The 20,595-nt window shown below is 24.7% G+C and overlaps 5 protein-coding genes across 9 annotated transcripts; 3 read left to right on the top strand and 2 right to left on the bottom strand.

Annotated features, from left to right (window-relative positions):
* Nucleotides 1-4,436: 4,436 nt before the first annotated feature.
* Nucleotides 4,437-7,165, bottom strand: LOC122715512 (the record flags this gene model as incomplete). Its single annotated transcript, XM_043937760.1, is given in 5 exon segments — nucleotides 4,437-4,520; nucleotides 4,766-5,059; nucleotides 5,183-5,372; nucleotides 5,508-5,623; nucleotides 7,039-7,165. Coding segments are annotated over 4 exon segments (666 nt in total), but the record flags the coding sequence as incomplete, so codon positions are not given.
* LOC122715511 (facilitated trehalose transporter Tret1-like) lies at nucleotides 6,496-9,922 on the top strand. Of its 3 annotated transcripts, none has more exons than XM_043937756.1 (5): nucleotides 6,496-6,661; nucleotides 7,083-7,262; nucleotides 7,863-8,059; nucleotides 8,566-8,872; nucleotides 9,263-9,913. In XM_043937756.1, the coding sequence occupies exons 1-5, from the start codon at nucleotides 6,586-6,588 to the stop codon at nucleotides 9,889-9,891; spliced, it is 1,389 nt and encodes a 462-aa protein (XP_043793691.1). In that variant the 5' UTR covers nucleotides 6,496-6,585; the 3' UTR covers nucleotides 9,892-9,913. The 3 variants fall into 3 exon arrangements, with proteins under 3 accessions (XP_043793691.1, XP_043793692.1, XP_043793694.1); XM_043937757.1 differs by lacking the exon at nucleotides 6,496-6,661 and adding an exon at nucleotides 7,503-7,621 and having other exon boundaries at nucleotides 7,148-7,262; nucleotides 9,263-9,921; XM_043937759.1 differs by lacking the exon at nucleotides 6,496-6,661 and adding an exon at nucleotides 7,503-7,536 and having other exon boundaries at nucleotides 7,155-7,262; nucleotides 9,263-9,922.
* Nucleotides 9,923-10,157: 235 nt separating this feature from the next.
* Nucleotides 10,158-12,586, top strand: LOC122715506 (putative odorant receptor 92a). The gene is made up of 5 exons (XM_043937751.1): nucleotides 10,158-10,842; nucleotides 10,943-11,246; nucleotides 11,432-11,692; nucleotides 11,852-12,215; nucleotides 12,447-12,586. The coding sequence occupies exons 1-5, from the start codon at nucleotides 10,623-10,625 to the stop codon at nucleotides 12,498-12,500; spliced, it is 1,203 nt and encodes a 400-aa protein (XP_043793686.1). The 5' UTR covers nucleotides 10,158-10,622; the 3' UTR covers nucleotides 12,501-12,586.
* LOC122715505 (putative 3-methyladenine DNA glycosylase) lies at nucleotides 12,543-15,187 on the top strand. 3 transcript variants are annotated; one of them, XM_043937748.1, is made up of 6 exons: nucleotides 12,543-12,748; nucleotides 13,055-13,209; nucleotides 13,475-13,625; nucleotides 13,706-13,915; nucleotides 13,980-14,189; nucleotides 14,780-15,187. In XM_043937748.1, exons 1-6 carry the CDS (start codon nucleotides 12,691-12,693, stop codon nucleotides 15,166-15,168), a joined length of 1,173 nt encoding a protein of 390 aa, XP_043793683.1. In that variant the 5' UTR covers nucleotides 12,543-12,690; the 3' UTR covers nucleotides 15,169-15,187. The 3 variants fall into 3 exon arrangements, with proteins under 3 accessions (XP_043793683.1, XP_043793682.1, XP_043793684.1); XM_043937747.1 differs by having other exon boundaries at nucleotides 14,293-14,833; XM_043937749.1 differs by lacking the exon at nucleotides 12,543-12,748 and having other exon boundaries at nucleotides 13,002-13,209; nucleotides 14,293-14,833.
* A 111-nt stretch (nucleotides 15,188-15,298) lies between these two features.
* Nucleotides 15,299-20,481, bottom strand: LOC122715592 (vacuolar protein sorting-associated protein 18 homolog). Its single transcript, XM_043937887.1, has 18 exons — nucleotides 20,288-20,481; nucleotides 19,984-20,167; nucleotides 19,751-19,908; nucleotides 19,459-19,635; nucleotides 18,877-19,066; nucleotides 18,609-18,730; nucleotides 18,301-18,516; nucleotides 18,069-18,185; nucleotides 17,830-17,942; nucleotides 17,642-17,753; nucleotides 17,390-17,572; nucleotides 16,995-17,312; nucleotides 16,786-16,921; nucleotides 16,507-16,722; nucleotides 16,287-16,438; nucleotides 15,941-16,038; nucleotides 15,567-15,878; nucleotides 15,299-15,496 (listed from the first exon to the last, which is right to left on the bottom strand). The coding sequence occupies exons 1-18, from the start codon at nucleotides 20,366-20,368 to the stop codon at nucleotides 15,433-15,435; spliced, it is 2,949 nt and encodes a 982-aa protein (XP_043793822.1). The 5' UTR covers nucleotides 20,369-20,481; the 3' UTR covers nucleotides 15,299-15,432.
* Nucleotides 20,482-20,595: the final 114 nt, after the last annotated feature.

The raw sequence follows: 20,595 nt of genomic DNA on the forward strand, positions 1-20,595 counted from the left end.
CAAAAGAAAAAATTTCCAGATACATGCTATGTAATTTTTCTTCATTTTTAAAAAAATTAGAATACAAAGTTTGATTTATTTTTAAAGCATATTATTTTTCAAATTGTGAAAAACCTGATAATCTGTAAATAAATTATGATAAATGAAACGAAACTTTTTATTTTTAATTTTCAAATATTTTGATTAATGCAATGTGTATTTCTGAAAATCATATTTAATACTTTTACAACTCTCGTATAATATTCTAAAAATAAATAAATGATGAATGTAATGATATATAACATTTGATAATTATATGTAAAAGTAGTGAGATGTAGAATTGTGAAAAAAATAATCCAAAAAAGAAAATGGCAAAACTTTCGATAAGTTTCCAACTTATCATATGTCTGATCTTAAACAGATTATTTCCCTTTGAAATTCCCTTACTGTATTTCGTTTTTCTTCTACAACTCAATTTAACTATAATTTATCATAATTTGATTTATTTTGTTCTCACTTATTTTTAATTAAAATTATTGTTATATTATTGTATTATTATATTATATATTATTATTATATTATAATAGATAATGATTAGTTCAAATTTAGTAAATATTTACTTTTACAATATTTCGTTTTAATTTTACATGATAAAGATCCATCTTCTATCACTTGGCATATAGAATATAAATAAGAATAGAATTAAATAACTTTACATTAAATAAATTAATTCAAATTATTATATATTTAATATTATATATTTAATCCAAGCTATTATAATCAGCTATTCAAAAATATCGATTAAAAATTAAAATGAAATTCTTTATAAAATTTATAAATATTAAATTTACAAATATTAAAAATACAAATATATCATGATAAATTTAAAAAAACATCTGATATTAAACAATTTAACTTTATTTAATATAAAAACGAATTTAGATCATCACTAAATCACGTATTTATATTTATCGATATTATTTAATTGCTAGAAATATGTAATAAATCAAAAAAAAAATATTCTGATACTAGTTAAACTTTAATTTTAAAATAAATATTAATAAGACAACAAAACTAGAAAATAAAAATTGTTCAATTCAATACAAATCACAAATATTAAAAAAAATGATGAAAAAATATGAATTTTCACTTTACAAAATTTTATAAATAGAACTATAAAGACAAGAAAAAGATAAGAATAAACTATAAAGACAATTAAAAAATTTAACTTAATTCTAAAAAAAAATAAAATAACAATTTTTCATAAAAATTTATGAATATTTGAGTGGATATTACTTTTGTTTATATTTTTGAACAAGAGTAAAATTAACATGTTAAAAACTATTTTTTGTTAATAATTGTGTTCTATTCTTCTGTTACATAATTGTATCATTTTTCTTTAATATCTATTATTATTTTTTTCTCGTTCAATTTATTGTCTAAGAATAGTTTTGCTTTTATATAAAAACTCATTATTTTAATTTAATAAATTAAGTTTATAATTTATTCGAATATATTCTTGCAAATTATAAGCATATTTTTTTATACATCTAATAATACCGAATTATGCAATTAACCAATTTAATAAATAAATTAATTATTTACTTATTAAAAATTATTATATAAAAATATTATAAAAATTATTATAAAAATAAAAAATCTATTAATTTATTACATAATTCCATATTGTTAGATATATAAAAAAAAATTTATAATTTACGAGAATATATTCGAATAAATTACAAATTTAATTTATTGATATATTATATGTCATAAATTTTTACAATATTTCATGTAAGTATCAAAAAAATGAAAAATAAAATATCTGAAATATCAAACGGGAAATATTTGACTAAGTAATCCTTTAATTATATTTAGCAATGTACGTTATCCATTGAAAGTGTTATCAAGACAGCGGGAAAAAAAGAAATTCTGATAACATTACTCACATGTCTCTGATGGATTGGAGTAACGTGCACAGCACACGTAATCCTCGTCAAAACAGCTGCAAAAACGCTACACACACACGGAACACTGATCGAGAGAGAGAGCACACCGAACCAGTTCACTTCAGTCGAATAATCGCACGATACATCTAAAACTACGCCGATGGGAGAACCCATCCAGGAGATCAAGAAAAAAAAAAAAGTATAGTCACTTCGTTTCCATCGTGTTGTTTCGTTTCATCCGTGTCAGCGATACAATAAGTTCATCCTATCCTTCTTCCTTCCTCACCATTCCTTCCGTCACTGTTTATTCCTACCTACAAAACAGTATTTCACCATGCATAATAGCATCATCCATGTATATTCGATCATTATGATCAAAAGAAAAAAAAATCGTTAAGAACACTAGAACGACGATAATATGCTTCTTTTTATCGTCTTACAGTCGTAACACGCGCGCAGTTCGATATGAATCCGCAAGTAACGCGAATGTCTTCATCGTTTCCCGCGTTTTAACACAGAGAATTTACTATATAGATCGTGTCCAAACGCCACGATTCCAAGACTCGTCCCACCACAGATTTCTCATCATTAATCACGGCGCCCATTTCCCATTCCGTTAAAACGCGGGCCGCGAGAACATAAGTCCGCAGAAAAATCGCGGAACGGGAGTCGTTTCGCCGCGAGGTGGCCACGAAACGAGGTTAATGGCACTCGAGATGCTCCATACAGTTTGCCACCTCGGACACGTCGTATGCGATCAGCTGCAATCCCGAAACGATCTCACAAATTCATCAGCATCGAGAAATACAACAAAATCAAGTATAAATGACAATAACGAAGCACAGGATATCCTATAATGAATGTCGCTTTTCATCAGTAGCAGGGACGGCACTTATAGTAACCCACTTTTAAGCGACATCGTTTTATTCCGCTGTGGTTTACTTCCTAGATCCACGATATTTTTTCCAATATTATGATCACTCGTAACACGTACCGATCACACAATAATTGAATTCCACGATCTCAGTTAATTCCCAGCATTGCCACTCGATGACCAGCTGACAGCATCGAGATTGCGACGAGGAAAACAGCCCTCGCCTTGCTCCATTTAGCGTCGATTTTAGGAGATCATCTTATTACAATTATTTTTTCACACACTATTTCCAATTGTTCCCCGATTCACAAGATAATTCGATAAGCATCGTGAATGATTTGATGTGATGAAAAGCACGAAAACAACGAACGTGCAATGAGAATGGTGCACACATCGAATAACCTCGCGCAGCCAAAATGGTGGACGACACTCCCGTGTTCTGCTTTAACTCGGTCGCCCGCCGCGTCCTCGTCTTCTTCTCTTAGCTAATAATTGTCGATCATAACACAGCTTTGAAATACAAGTAACACAGGATCTTGAACATAATCACACTGTCGAACGATAAAATGATAAGATACGATTAAGTAGAGTGCACTGGAACCGCCTTCTGGTGCACAACACAACACAGCACCTCCGTACGCGTAAAGTGGACCACCCGGCTGGCGCGTTCACATATCCATTTCCCAAATTACACGTCTATTCACAAATGTTCCTTAGTGATTAGGAAACGGTTGATAGGGTCTAAAAAGGTTTTTGGCCCAATCACCTGATCGTGGCGTGGAAAAAAGCTCCACGAAAGACGGCAGCGTCGACAAGCTCCTCGCTGAGGGCATTCCAGCGCAGGCAGGGTGGACCGAAACGAATACCGCGCCATCTGACGGCTAAGCCATTGACCCAACAACTGGCATGGCCGCGCAACCAACCCTCGCGTCAATAACAATCGAATCGCACTCAAGGCGATTTTCGCTATATCATTCGCATCGAGATATGCTAACGTCATTCTCTTGTTAGCCAATTCTCATATCTGGAGCAATGTTGATCGCACAAAATCGAAATGTTTTCTTTCCATCCAAACTCGCGATTTAGTGCATTTTTTCGATTAACCGCGCACCAAACTATGGGGGCGGCTGCGCGATTCGAACTGAGCACAATTTCGCATGGGAACCACGACCCGACGACGGAAATACACGAGACTATACGAATGCGATTTCCTGAACAGTCGAATGTCGAGACATCTAGGAACGATATATTGAAATTTAAAGGGATTGTTCCGTCGATCGAAGGGATGAACACTATCATATGGTCAGACAGTGACCTGTTAATACAAAAGTATATATATATATATATTATTATAAAATGAATAGATATAGAAAAATAAATAAAATTTCATATCAATAATGTGATATAAAAATGTATCTTCAAAACTTCCTATTATTCTTTTTAATTGCAATTAATATTTTATTATTTTAATAATCAAATTATTAATTTCATTATCTATAATGAAAATTTACTTTTGTATAATTTAATTAATATCGAAATATATTAATATTATTATTTTATAAATGATGAAAATGATAATAAAGATTATAAAATGATAAAGTAACTTTTTTATTATGATTTTATTTCAATATAGTCTCGTAATGTTTAAAATTCCAATCATGCATTTCCTCTTCTTCTTCTTCTCTTCTATCTATTGAAACTTTTTCTTCTTTAGGTATCTGAAACATTTTAAACTATCTTTCTTTTGCTCTTATTTATATGAGATTTGTTTTTATTTATTATTAATAAGAAAAAAATAATGATATTATAATTTATAATATCATTATATATAAGTTTACAAAATTTATAAGTATATCTTAATATATTTTTAACGTGCTTAATAAATATACCTAAATATAAATTAAAAAAATAATAAAATATAAAATAAAATATAAAAATCATTAAATAAATATAGAAAATATACTGGTTCTTCCTTGATTAAAGATCGGAGATAATGTAGCTCATTATCTTTCTCTAATTGCCATTGATTACGTTCTTGAAATTTTCTATAATCTAATAACCAAAATCCAAGATAACCAACAGGATCATAAGGTTTCTTTGATATAATTTCTTTTATCGCCATTTTTAATGGAAATTTTAAACATTTTTTTAGCCATATACTATCAAATGACAATTCTTCATCTGTTATACTTGTGCAACATAGTGTTTCACTTTCTTCTTCTTTTAAATTGCAATTATCTTATTATAATATTTTGTTGTTACTATACTTTATCAAATAATATTTTAAGGTATAAATATTAATGAAAATAATTATGGTATGATATACAATTTTATATATATATATATATAATATCAATTTAATGATATATAAATATATAATTAAAAATATATTATTTAACGTACCAAATATTTTTTTAAGAGATTCATCAATTTTTTCATAATTATCATTATAAATTTTAGGATTTTCCTTATTATTTATTTTGTTTTTATATCTTTCTGAGATTGGTAAACAATCTAACTGACTATAAGTTGGAGTCAATAGCATTAACATTTCTTTGGCGGTTAATTTACTGACAATTATAATAAATAATGTAAATAAAATTATATATTTTACGATAAATTACAGATAATGGTGATAAAAATAAAATATATTAGATAAATAAAACGTAATTTGTCTATAATACAATTAAAAAATTTAATCTTACCTTTTATTTTCAGGAATTGTTTCTCTGTATTTCTTCGCAAAAAAATTTAAAGGATCTGGAATACTTGTATCGCTTGATAAACATTGTTCCTTCTTCATTTTTAAACGTTCTTAATTCTAAAATGATAAAAAATAATTAGAAAAGAAAAAATGTTATTAATTATCAAATTTAATTACTATTGATATGATTGAATTATTTATATATATATATTGAATTTGCAGTAAAACAATGTTGAATCGTCAAATTTTCGTTCAATTTAATATCAATCACATTTAGCAAATATATACAGTGAATGATAAATTATAATTATAATTATAATTATAAAATATACATTGATAGTGATGATTATGATATATTAATCTTCTCAAGAATTATATCAAGAATATGAAAAATTCTTATGAAAAAAATTTAATTATTTTGCATTATTTTGCATTATATATTAATGAAATAATATAAAATTAAAAAGATTTTTGTATTTTTTCACTTTTATCTTTTTCTTGATTGCATATTTCATAAAATATAATATAACATATAAAATTTTTAATCTAATTTATAATATTTGTACTTTTTTTTGTGTAAAATAATTTTAATTAAATTCCAATGTTCTCGAATGATATAATTCTATCTTTACACATTAATCTTCTCTATGGCTGCAATAAATTTCAAAACTGTAATTCTTAATATTGCTACTAGTTATTTGTAACGTGATCTTGTGATAAAACTGTCAATCCTGGCTGATGAATATTTATATGACTTGATATCTTTCAGAAATTTCAAAGCGTACTTTGATTATTACCAGGAAAGTATAGTCGAAGATAAGAAAAATCTAACTAAATGTAACAGAAATTTCCAAGATAATGAGTTTTTATGCCTCATGTTCGCAAAACAAATATACATACATAAAGGCATGGCATACATCACATGGGCATGGCATAAATATATCAAGTATCTTATCGAGATGCAAATCTTCCGATCTCGACTAATGTCTTCCTGCTATAAGATTCACGAATTATATGAGTCAGTTTGGATAACTTCACCCAACTTAGTAGGATAGATCTCGTTTGATCCCAAGAACAAAATGTCTATTGAAAATCCTAAAAAAAGTATAGATAAAAAGATCACAACTTGGCCACAACAGTTAACTGCATTTATACGTAAGTATTAAAACAAAAATAACAATAGAGTTATCAATTTAACAATAATGACAGTAAATATAATAGAATGATATATAAAAACAAATAATAAAAATTAATATAAATTTTGATTAACTGCATGTGTTATAATAATTATAGAAATAAAATATTTTAATAATTTTATAGTTTTTATAAATTTAATAATTCCGTTAAACGATTATATATTATTGTCAAATCAAATAAGTCACATTTTTTGAAAGTTTACAAAAGCAATATTTGGTTAACATTAAACTTGATCAAGACGTTCTAATACAATCTCTGGTATATATCAAAATACGCCGTATTTCATACACAAGATGCCTGTAGAGCTATGTCTATGAATGAGCTAATGAAATTACTCTCGCATCCGTTGACACAACTGTTTCATGGCCGTTTGTGACAGTCTGCTTAGCTATTATCGGAAGTGGTCTCGCGAATGGTTGGGCATCGCCATACTTGGCTCAACTGACATCAACGGAAGCGAACATGCCTTTGAGACTGACAGATACCGAAGCATCCTGGGTAGCATCCCTTTTAAATCTTGGTCGCTTCGTCGGGGCTTTGCTCAGTGCACTGTGTCAAGGTAAGGCCATTTCTTCATTGTCAGAAAGAAGATTCATTTGATCTATTAATTTTACCCTCTTCAATCGCAAATCATGAAGACATACTTGAACTTGAAGAATGTCTATAATGTATTAGATCAAATTAGTAAACGAAATCTGTGTAATTTAAATTGTTCAATATATCAGAAATGTTCAATAATTTTCATAAACACATATACATGTATATATTCATAGTTGACCTGATCGATACTCTCTTGCAGCACACGATCAAGTAACCAAGCAAGGCAAACAATGGTGATCAACATTGTTAATCGAGAATTGAATAAGAACAAGGCAGCCACGACTCAGCACTTGTAGAAAAACATGATACGAAATTGTGGTACGTAGAAAAGCAAATGCAAACAAATAATTGTAATATCGATAGGAAATTATTATTGAAATACGTACATATATTCGAAATATATTAAAACATATTCCTGATTTTTGAAACAAAAATCCCGAGATAAAATGTGTAAGAAATAAATTAAAAATTTCAGTGATCCACTAATTGTGGTGACTGAGTTGTGGTCATCTTGTTCTCAGGTAAATGTAATTTTAATTTGTCATAACATAATTTTCAGAATATATGGGACGAAAAATAGTGCTTCTATTTAGTGCACTACCAATGACAATCAGTTGGATATTCAGTATATGTGCTACATCGGTCATATGGCTTTACATCTCTAGATTCTGTTCAGGAATCGCATCAGGAATGATATGGTCTTCAATATCTCTATATCTAAGTGAAATTGCCAATCCCAAAATTCGTGGATCACTGGTAAATTCATATATCGTATAAAATAATTCACTTATGAGATTAAAATGAATAAAAAATATTTTCTTTTCTTTCTATTTTTGTCAAAAATTATTAAATAATCTTATTTCCTAAATTTCAATTAAATTAATTGAACTTCTTAAACGTAATATCAAAATCAATACTCTATAAAAATGAGAGATATTCACGTTTTAAAAATATGAATATATCATATATTGACATATATGCATGAATATATCATATATGCACATATAATTTGATATATACAATAATATAATAAAATAATAATAAATAATAAAAATTATATAAATAATATTATAACTACTATAAATAATATTGTATATAAAAAATTTACTAGCTATTATATTAAACATAGTATTTTTGATGATAAATCATAACGTTTAAGGAATCAAAAATTATTTCATAAATTGATATTTTAAGATATACACTTCTTTTTACTCATATGAATATTTCTATTTGATAAAATCATATCTATGGTCACGTCTTAGATATCCATGAACGTGAATGCATCTTCCATTGGTATGTTCTTGGGCAATGCAATGGGTCCTTATCTGTCCATGGAGATGTTCGGGTACGTGAGCCTCGTTCCGAATATCCTCTTCATGATCCTCTTCAGTTTGATACCTGAATCGCCATACCATTACCTCTTGCACGGGGATATCGACAAGGCCGAGGCATCCTTGAAGTGGTTTAGGCGAGAAGCTGACGTCAAAGCCGAGATGCAAGATCTTCAAGAATTCGTCGACGGAGCTGAAACTAATATTTTCCTAAAGTTGAAGGAGTTCCTCACACCAAGTATCCATGATTCTCTTTTTACTTGAATGTTTTCATAAAAGTTAACAACAAAAGAATCCACCGTTTACAAAGAACAAGTTTAATTTGTTTCAGAAATTCCATGTTTTTCATTACTAACACTTCACTTCGATATATTTATTAAATATTTGAAATTATTTCTTTGAAATTAATATCGTTAATATATATAATATCGTTATCTTGGTCATATCTATTAAAAGTGATATTTTTGATAGTTTAATTTTCTCTTACAATTTTCTATAAACAAATTTTGAACTTTAAAAAATTTCATACTTCTATTCTCGTCATATTGAAAATTTAAAATATCAAAAAAACTAATAACTAATGACAAAATATATGATCAACCTCAAATTTTTTTCTATTTTATTTCAGGTAATTTAAAGAAACCTTTCATCATAATTGGTCTCTACTTATTCTCCTATGTAAGTGGATACAGTGCCGTGAACTCTTACACAGAAATAATTCTAACAAAAAGTAAAATTAGCATCACACCTAGTTTAATAGTGACAATTCTTGCATTGTCTACGATTTTTTCAGGTTTGTTAGCTACATTATTAATTGATAAATTAGGTAGACGATATTTATTAATAATATCCAGTACAGGAACATCAGTATCCTTAGCACTTTTAGGATTGCATTTCCATCTTCTTTCATTAGAATATGATTCTAAAAATTTGACATGGTTACCGATCATTTCTTTATTAATGTTTAATCTATTCATTTATTCTGGATTAATGCCAATTCCAAACACACTTTTAGGTGAAATGTTCAATGCAAAATTGAAAAACATAGCTTCATTATTTATAAGTTGTATGAACGCTTTATTATCTTTCGCAAGTACAAAAACTTACCAGCCTTTTTTAGATTTGGTTGATGATAAATTTGTGTATTGGACATATAGTATTTGCCTATCACTTTCAATACCATATATTTATTTTTTCATCCCAGAAACAAAAGGCCAAAGTCTTTTACAAATTCAACAACAGTCAATAAAAAAATAATAATACATTAAAAATTGTTAATTTTATAATTTATATTCTTTTATCTAATACTAATATTATCTATAAATATAAATAAATTAAAAATAAATAAAAATCAAAAAATTATATCTTGTACATAATTTGTACATATAAAATATACATTATATTATATTTATACAAATAAATATAAATTAGTATTTTATAAATTAGATTATAAAAAATTCATTCTTTTTTTTTATTATTTTTCATTTTATTCTTACATAATATATCTTCAAGAAATATGAAAAAAGTTCTTAAATCTAAAAATTAATCTAAATTTATTATTAATATTATTTTACCTTTCTTGTGTAATGTAATGAAATTATATTTTTCTTAAAAGATATCACAAAAAATTACAAATAACTTTATACTATTACTGTTCTTCTCTTAAAGAATCTATAGAATATTATAATTCGATATGCACTAAACACAGTTGAAGTTCCAACTATATTACAACAATGTTCGTTCCCTCTACAACGTTAGCTATTCATTACACTGTAAATAAAAAATTATATGAAATAGAGAAGGATATACAAAACGATGACAATAATATTGAACATGTTTTGAATGAAGGGGAAATAAAATTCTATGTTTTGGTATCTAATTTTATCTAGTTTAAATTATAAAGAATTTCCTGTGAAGAAGTTTCGTTGAAATACGCATATAAGGAAATATTTTAGTTGCAAACATCAAATTTTGCATAAAGGGGAAATATGAAAAAACCGTTTAATAAATCGATTGATTATTATATACTACCAAATAAGATTTTCTGTAGTATAGCTGGAATGTGGCCTATCGATGAGAAAAGTTCAATATTCAGTAAAATATTTGCATATGTTCGTTTGATATTTGGATTAATAGTAGTTAGTAGTTTTTTCATACCTGAAATTATAATAATAATAATGAATTGGAAAAATATAAAAATCATAGCAGGTAAATACTTAATAGAGTTAATAACTAACTAAATTTAAATTTCACATTTCTTTGAATAATTTTCTTTTAATAATAAAAATTAAATTTTTTCTCAAATTAGGGATAGGCTGTGTTTTAACAACAATTACACAAGTATTATTTAAAATGATATATCTAATAGCGAGAAGAGAAAAAACATATTCACTTTATTACAAAATACGAAGTCTGTGGAATTCTTCTAATGATTCTAAAGAAAGACCTTACGAAGAATTCGCTTATTGGGCACGAATTTTTTCGATAATTTTTTATTCATCTTGCATGTGCAATGTATTCACATTCTCTATTGCTGCGGCTATTGATTATTTTAAATTCGAATATAATGCCAATAACACTGAAAATAATCGACATTTACCTTTTATTGTTTGGTACAAATCATCCTTTTCCATTAAAATATTTGTCTTCCTTGTTTATTGAATAAAAAGATTTATTACATTCAAATATTTAATTTATTATAATTATAAATTATTATATAAATATTATTTCATATGGATATTAAAACATTTTAAGTAATTGTCCTATTTAATTTATAATATCTTAATATTATTATTAGGTATGGAACAGACATTTCCACATCTCCAAGCTTCGAAATTGCATTTTTTTATCAAATTATATCATCTTCAATTTGTGCTGCTGTCATTTCTGGCTTGGATACTTCGCTTATGACTATTATATTACATGTATCTGGACAATTTAAATTGATCAATATTTGGATCAATAATATTGGAATTGAAATAAATTGCAATCCTAATTACATACAAAAATTAAAAATAGATTTAATCAAATGTATTCGTCATCATCAACAAATAATACAGTGAATATTTTTTCCAATTTCAATTTTGTTTTTTATTTTTCTTTATTTATATATATATATATATATTTATAGATATTATTAAATATATAATATAATATAATTAAATTATAACAGTTTCTTTTAATTTTTATTTTTAATAATGATATTAATTTTATACAGTGTGGTAAATAAAATGAATAATTTATTTACTCCTATCATTTTCATTCAACTTCTTACGAGCGGAATTGAAATTTGTTTAAGTGGATACGCAATACTTGATAATGATTCAGCGAATGCTGATCTACTGAAATTTATATCTTATTTCATTTCCATGGGAATACAACTTTTATTATGGTGTTGGCCTGGTGAAATCCTTATTCAAGAAAGCCAAGAAATAGGACATGTAATCTATCTCAATATACCGTGGTATAATCTTCCCCCGATTTATCAGAAATATCTTTGTTTTATGATTGTTAGGTCGCAACAATATTGTCGTATCACAGCATTAACTTTCCAAACATTATCTATTTGTACATTGACAAGTGTAAGTAATATTTTATCAATTTTTTTAAAGAAGAAAGAAAAAACATAAAAAATCAAAATAAAAAAATTTCATAGTGAAAATTTAGAAATTTAGAAATTTCAAACTATTGAATTTCGAAAATATTATCTTTACTTTACTATTAATTTTAGTAAAATTAAAATAAATATATATATTATATTATATATTATATATATTATAAAATTAAAATATATAAAAATTAAATTATTTCAGGTATTCAACTCTAGTGCTTCATATTTTACTTTATTACGACAAATACAACAGTAAACTTCAAAAAAAATGATAAACGCTATCTACGATTTTGTTCATTAAAAACAAATGCTAGAAAAGATAATCAAATGTACACCTCTAACCGTGTAACCGAGAATCTTTATATAATAGTTCGGATATTATTTTGTAATTAATTAAAGAAGTAAATTTTAATTTCTTATCATACCTGACGTTATTTTTCAATCGAATGTTGTCCATAATATCCAATCTAAAAACGTTCGTCAATCGTGGAATACTAAGCAATCGTATGTATTAATTAATTTACTATAAATAAACTATATTCGCATATATTATTTTTTATTTTATATTTAACATTAAATTTTAAAATAATGCTTTTTTTCTTACATTTCAATATGAGAATTGATATATATAAAAAAAAATAGATAAAAATTATCTATGATTATCCATATTATTTGAACCATTTTTAAAGTGGTAATACTGATGTTTATATTTTGCGGGAAAACTTCATTATGTTTGAATCTTTATAAATCGTTCTAACCTAACAATTTAGCAATATTAAAAATTATATTATATTATTTTATTTTCTATAGAAATCGTTAATCGGCAAACGTTTGACAATTGTATAACGTTTCATTCCGCGATTTGTATTTTACTAATGAAGAGAATACGATCAACATCAAAAATATATTCTGCCGAAAAAAAAAATGATGAATTTAATAAAGATGAATTGGAAAATAACTTAAAGGTTTGTTATTTTCTAATTTTTAAAATTATTGTTTCTGATAATTAAATATCAGTTTTTTTAACATTTAGTTTTTAATATCTCTTTTTCTATTATAAAAATAATAAGAAATTTGAATAAAAATTTTCTCTTTTTTTAAAAATGTTTTTTTAAATTATTTAATTTAAATTATGTATAATTTCTTGTACTTTTTAATATAATTATTTGATTATTTATTTGAATTATTTTTAAATAAAATAATTAAATTATTCTTAAATATTTTCGTTAGGATACTGAACATCATTCTTTGGTCAAAAATAAAAATTTACAAAATCAGAAAATAACTAATGTAGCAGAAATATTAAATTCTTCATCAAAAGATGTTCAAAATCATGAGCAGAATGAAAAAAATAAGCTTAATTTAAAAAGTTTAAGAGATAGTAAGTTTTTTAGAATAATATCTATATCTTATATTATAATATCTACATTAATATATATTTTATATAATTTATGTATATAGGAAAAAAAAAAGTTAATGAAGAATATGAATTAAGTATACCTCCTCCAAAAAATAAAACAAGAGCAGTTGTGGATCTTAAAATGATGAAAGAAGAATTAAAACAATTGGAAGATCCTCCATTGACTGTATGGGAAAAAGAAATATGTTCAAATAGACTACCATATTCATTTTTTGATTGTCCCTGTGAAGAATTAGCTCAAAGTTTATTAGGTAATAATTATTTAATTTTTGTATAATATTATAATCTAATATTAATGTATGCTTATACATTCAGGAAAAATATTAGTTCGTTGTTTAGAAAATGGAACTATTTTAAAAGGTAGAATTGTTGAAACAGAAGGATATTTAGGAGTAATTGATAAAGCATCTCATACATATCAAAATAAAGTTACTCCTCGTAATATACCAATGTATATGCCACCAGGTACTATATATGTATATATGACATATGGAATGTATCATTGTTTCAACATATCTAGCCAAGGTGAGTGAAAAATAAAAATTAATTTTAAAAAATAAAAACAAAATCAATATAATATTATATTCTAAATGATAAAAAAAACTGGTTGGTATTAAAAAATATTTAGAGTCAGGAGCACATGTATTAATTAAAGCAGTTGAACCTATGCTTGGCCTTGATTATATGGAATTATTAAGAAATATGCAATCAGAGAAAAATAAAAAAGAAAAGAAAATTGTAAAAAATGTCAGAAGCTTTAAAAGATATGAACTTTGTAACAGTCCAACTAAAATTTGTACAGCTTTTGTTATTGATGAAGATAGCTTCAATCAAAAAAAGATTTATGAATGTAGTGATTTATGGATAGAATGTGATCCTCATATAAAATCAACTACTATTGTAGCAGCAAATTCTGATGATTCAAATAATGAACAAAAAATGTGGAGATATTATGTATTAGGAAGTTCTAGTGTTAGTCATAGAGATATTAAATGTGAAGAACATGCTTATAATATATAATAATTAAAAAATATAATTAAATATAATTATTTTAATGATGATTTTCATTTTAATATTTAATTCTCTTCCATAAAAAAAATCTGGTAAGATTTTAGGTGAAGGGTGTGCTGTTTTAATAAGAGCTGTTGAACCCTTAGAAGGTATTGAATACATGACTAATCAACGAACTTCAAAGGGATTATCAAATACATCTAAAAAACTTTCAAAAGTTTTAAAAACATATGAGTTATGTAATGGCCCATCAAAGTTATGTATAGCTTTCCAGCTTCATAAAAATCATAGTAAATATTCTTTATGCTCTTGGAAAAGTTTGTGGATTGAAAATGATGAAATAGAAGAAATCAATATTGTCAAATGTCGTAGAATAGGTATAGATAATTATGGAGAAGAATGGACAAATAAACCTTTACGATATTATATTTATGGGAATAAAGCTGTGAGTAAAAGAAATAAAGAAGCAGAATTACATTTGGGATTGAATTAAAAAATTATTATTATTAAATTATTATTATAATCTATTATTTTGGGCATATTTAAATTAATATTTTTTAATGTGATTTAGTGTTTTAAAAATTTATATTTTGAATGTACACACTTAATAATATACTCAAAATTTTAAGTTACAAATAATTATAATGCATGTATGAAATAAATAATCTTTAAGTATGAATAAAGTATAATATATATTAAATAAATACATTTATACAATATAGAAAGTTTTAAAGTATTTTAAAATACTTCACATTTTTCATATCCATTCCTTCATTACTCTTTCATAATCTTCTTCTTCAATAAATGGTTTATCTATAGATCTGAATATGAAATATGAATTTTACATTAATCTATCTGAAATATTAAATATGAATTAATAAAATAACTTACTCTATCATAAGTTCTCCGCAGTATAAACATTCAGAGGCTACTAATTCATCAATGTCAGTTTTTATTTGATCTTTTGTAGATAAAGATACAGATCCAACTGATCTAGTATCTTCAGGTCTGTTTGAAAGAGCAGTAAGTTGTCGTTGAAGATCAGCTAACTTTGTTCTCTGATCCATTGACAACATAGGTGTTAATGCAGCTACAAGACAATCACTATGAAATCTGTGTCCACATGGAAATACATAAAAAGGTCGTAATAGTAATTGAACATTACAAGTATTGCATGTGTCTTTTGTATTTACGAACGTACATCTAAAAAAATTTTAATAATATATACATCATTAAATAATTTATTGTTATTTCTATTTATTTACCTCGTTCGGAATTCTTGTATATCTTTTCTAATAAGTTCTGCTGCTTTTGTTGCTTCTTGCATTTCTTCTTTTAAATCTTGAATATGCTGATTGTACTCCTATCAAATATAAGATAAATATATTTATATGTATAATGAATATTTAATTAATTATATTTAATTAGTTATATTCATTATATTTAATAACTAAATCTTTTCAATCATTTGTATATCACATTCAATAGATAAAAAGACTCTGAGTTTCTTAAAAATTGATTTTGCTTTTCTTAACTTATATTAATAACTATTAAGGAAATTATCAAAACTACGATTATATTATCATGTATATTATTTATAAAATTATTTACCTGTAATGAATTGCAAATAGCATCTTTAAAATGATCTATAGTAACAAAATCTGAAAAAAAAGGTAGTATATCTTCTATTTTTACTATATCGCAATATTGTAAAAATTCCATTGCTTGTTGAATATCATCTTTTTCTCTAACCACATGCTCAGCTAAAATTAAAACAATTAGAAATTTGAATTAAAATATAAAATTTAAAATTATTTATATTCTTAATTACCAATTTTTAACCATAATTTTTTCCTTAATTCATGATCTGAAGGCATAGCAGCTATTTGTTTAGCAAGATCAACATTAATTGTTAAAGCTAAATCAACTGCTGTTGTCCATAATCCAAGTAAAGCAGATAACTGTACACAAGCTTCTGTTAAACCAACTTCTTGACATAATCGTAGTGCATAATGCACATCATAATGTACCATATTTATGTCTTGTCCTAATTTAAATTTTCATTAGAAATATTATACTTTTAATGAAAATATATCACTTAAAAAATCACCTTGAGAACTAATATACCGCATTACTTCATCTCGTTTATAACGGGCATATAAAGACAATAAAAAATTATGAATTGCTTGTTCTTGACAACTTTGTTTATAAACGCAGAATTCTAAGTATCTGATTACTTCTTTCGCCTATAATATTAAATACTAATTGATTGTTATAAAATTTAAAATCTAGATAAAATTAAAAAAAAATATATCTTACATGTTTTTCATCACTATTACAAGATACTAAAGCTGGAAGAAGCTTAGATGGTTTTAATAAAGAACCTTGTGATATTAAGGCAGTCATTGTAGGGCGTGGTAATTCTTGTAAAAGAATACCAGCAAACTGATAAAATAGTTCTTTATTATTTTGACTCTTTAAAAGCTCAAGAGCTTCTAAATAATTATTTTTATATAAATGTTGACGTATTACTTCTTCATAATTACAATGCATTATTGTTAAACGAATAAGATTATCTTTATCACCATGACTTGTCATTAAATCATATATAGTGCTACGATTTCTTTTTATACATTCCTAAAATTAAAATAATTTTTTTTATTTCAAATATTTTTCAATAGAAAAATATTTAGAAGATATAGATTAATTAATACCTCAACTTTTGGTATTGCAAGAAAACTATCAAATTGTTTTTGCAATTCTAAATATTGTGAATCATGTAAATAAGATGAATTGTTACTTCGTAATACGCCCATTTGATTCATGAATAATTCAATTACCCATACAACAATCATGGTTATTTGCGTTTTATCTTGCGTTTTTAATCCTTCGAGTTTCTGGATGTAAAAAATTCAATTATTTTAAACATTTAAAATTTAAATTGCTTAAAGTAATAAATATAACACCTTTTTAAGAAATGTTTTTAAAGCTTCTATTTGCCATTCTTGTAAAAATTTTAAAGATATTTCTTCAAATGATGAATGAGTATCTGCATAAATAAGAGCACTTTTTTCATATCTATAACATAAAGTATAAAATAATTTTATAATGTTTCAAATAAATGATATATAACTTCTTTATATGTTTAACTTACTCCTTATTTTTAAAAAGCATTTCCGCTTGTTTTACAAGCACTTGATCTATATGTGCTGGATTATCTTTACAATATTGTTTTGCAAGTTCAAATTCGCCTTTATCAACATAAACCTATTTAAATGATATATATATATATATATATATATATATATATTTATTATTTCATATTATTAATTATTAGTTTACATTATATGAATGAATATTATATACATTTCATTTCATTATATTTCATTTTACCTGCCAAACGTTTCTATCTTCTTTATTAATTTTATATTTAAATACTGCTCTTTCACTATAAGCCCATATAGAACGTGTTACATAATCTTTAGTAATATTTAAAAGTTTTCCTACTGCCTATAAAAATTAAATATTTTTTTTATAATTCATATTATTAATTTATAATAATTACATCAACAATGTTAGTTTTTATACTCTTTTTCTTATAATTTTGGTATTTTGCATTACTTACATCATTATAAATGTCTTCAAATATTAAATCTTGATTCAAAAGTGACATGCCTTTTACACGATCTGTATAAAGTAATAATGCATGAAATTCTGTAAAAACAAAAGATAATGGTGCAGAAGTTGTTTTTGATATATTGCTTCCCATCAGACTTGCTTCAGGAAAAATTAACATTTGCTGATTTGTTAATACACTTTTTGGATCTATTTTTGGATCAATCTAAATAAATAATATAAATTATTTAAAAATAAAATTTATATACAAAATTTATAAAAAAAATAAGTATTTAAGATAAATAACAATAAAATTACCTGAGCATATAATATACCAGTTTCAGTTAACCAACCAAAAGATTTTGGTAAACTACCAAGTGTGGGATAATAAAATTGAATTTTAGAATAAGACAAATGATTTATTACTTCATTGAAGCTTTCTATAAAAAAATTATTTTGATTATATATCATATAATCATATAAATTATAAATATTATAAATATAAGTTATAAATATTATAAATATAAATTATAAATATTATAAATATAATTTAATGAATTATATACATATATTAATAATAATTTACCTTGCACATTTAAATATTTATTGAAAATTTGTTGCAATAAAGGTTTTTCTTCTGGATTTTGTACTGCCCCAATATATTGATAAATTCTCATAAGAGTAGTAACAATAATCACATATTTGTCAGTATTTGGTATTTTATGAAATTCTAAACCAGTAATTGGTGGTTTACTATCTTTTCCTATATCAAATACCTAAAATAAATAAGAATTAAATATTAATTGTACAAAAATATATACAACACAATATAAAATATGATTATGATATGAAAACAGCAAAATTTATAATAAGCATAGATTAAAATAATTAAAGATTATAATTTTATAAATATTTATTTCATTATTATCAAATTATTTTTAAGAATTCATAAATATCTGTGTTTCTAGCATACAGATGTATTGCACATGCAAAAAGTATAATTTCTAACTCACCAATCCTTCTACCTCTTTGACACCATAAAGAGGTAAATAGTTAGGAAGCTTTGGACATAATGAATAATGGTATAAAGGAAACACTTCTATTATTATGAAATGATAATGCTTACTGACAGTGATATTAAAAATTTATTTCTATATTTTATTTATACCTGACGCCAATATTGTTCCAAGCTTGTATTAAATATTTTATCACCATCTAAACCAATTTCTGTTTCAAAAATGAGACCTTTTGAAGTTCCTAAAAGGATTGGACCTGTAGTAGTATCTGAAGAATTTGAAAAATTCCATCCAACAGCAGTAATCTCATGTCCTTTGAATTTACTTGCCTAAATGAATAAATCTTGGAAACTATATTTCTTTTAAAAATGAACATTTATATAAATTGATATATAAACATATATTTGATATATTATATTTTTTATACATTTATATTATATTTACCTGTTTTAATTTTGTTGATTTTCTGTGTAAATAAAATAATTCAGGAGGAGGATTATCTTGAGATTTTGAAACTAAAGCTATTAATAAATGATTACCAAAAGGATCAAGAAACATTCCTGACATATCCATATTTATGGCATATTTAGATATATCGATTTCTGAGAAAAAATATCTTTATATGAATTTATGTTTTATATTATGAAATTTTACTAAAAATATCAAAAAAAATAAACCTTCAGGAGAATCTGGTTGTTTCATGTCAATACGTAAAAGAATATTATTAGCCATGGCAATAACAATAATATTATTGTTAACAACAAAATGTAAAATTTTGTCAGATGGTAAAAAATTAACTTTTTGCTTAATAAATATTGGCCCATCATCTTGAAATTTCATTTGGATAAATCCAGCTGTACTCTAAAAGTTAAATAAAACTTCCCTTTACATGATTTTTTAATATAAAAGTTAAAACATTATAAATATCAAAAAAGAAAAGTTAATTCAATTAAATAAAATTTATATTACACATAAACTTACAATATCTGGACGAATTGGTGGCATATGTACTTGTTTTGATCTTTGAGATGCTTGTTCATACTGATCAAACATTGATGTCATTTTATTAATTTATTTAATATTTTTTATTTAATTATAATTTAAAATAAATATATTATAATTATAATTGATAGTTCAAAAAATAATACTTTATAACATTACACTTAAACATAATTAAAATAATTATAATATTACTGTTTAATATAATATAAAATTTCCGTATTGAATTTTTAGTGCACTTTTATGACAATGATCATAATAATAAGTCTTATTAAATTTTAAATCTGAAT

This window comes from Apis laboriosa, unplaced genomic scaffold, assembly GCF_014066325.1.
Source record: "Apis laboriosa isolate Shangri-la unplaced genomic scaffold, ASM1406632v1 scaffold38_cov145, whole genome shotgun sequence".
Taxonomy (NCBI): Eukaryota; Metazoa; Arthropoda; class Insecta; order Hymenoptera; family Apidae; genus Apis; species Apis laboriosa.

Coding starts and splice junctions, on each gene's coding strand:
- LOC122715511 (XM_043937756.1), top strand. CDS start 6,586: ATGTCTATTGAAAATCCTAAAAAAAGTATAGATAAAAAGATCACAACT. Junction 7,263..7,862: donor GCTCAGTGCACTGTGTCAAG/GTAAGGCCATTT, acceptor CATAATTTTCAG/AATATATGGGACGAAAAATA. Junction 8,060..8,565: donor CCAAAATTCGTGGATCACTG/GTAAATTCATAT, acceptor GTCACGTCTTAG/ATATCCATGAACGTGAATGC.
- LOC122715506 (XM_043937751.1), top strand. CDS start 10,623: ATGAAAAAACCGTTTAATAAATCGATTGATTATTATATACTACCAAAT. Junction 10,843..10,942: donor AAATATAAAAATCATAGCAG/GTAAATACTTAA, acceptor TTCTCAAATTAG/GGATAGGCTGTGTTTTAACA. Junction 12,216..12,446: donor CTATTTGTACATTGACAAGT/GTAAGTAATATT, acceptor AAATTATTTCAG/GTATTCAACTCTAGTGCTTC.
- LOC122715505 (XM_043937747.1), top strand. CDS start 12,691: ATGTTGTCCATAATATCCAATCTAAAAACGTTCGTCAATCGTGGAATA. Junction 12,749..13,054: donor TCGTGGAATACTAAGCAATC/GTATGTATTAAT, acceptor TATTTTCTATAG/AAATCGTTAATCGGCAAACG. Junction 13,916..13,979: donor ATTAGCTCAAAGTTTATTAG/GTAATAATTATT, acceptor TTATACATTCAG/GAAAAATATTAGTTCGTTGT.
- LOC122715592 (XM_043937887.1), bottom strand. CDS start 20,368: ATGACATCAATGTTTGATCAGTATGAACAAGCATCTCAAAGATCAAAA. Junction 17,573..17,641: donor TAAAAACATTTCTTAAAAAG/GTGTTATATTTA, acceptor TTTTACATCCAG/AAACTCGAAGGATTAAAAAC. Junction 16,439..16,506: donor AAAATTATGGTTAAAAATTG/GTAATTAAGAAT, acceptor TTTTAATTTTAG/CTGAGCATGTGGTTAGAGAA.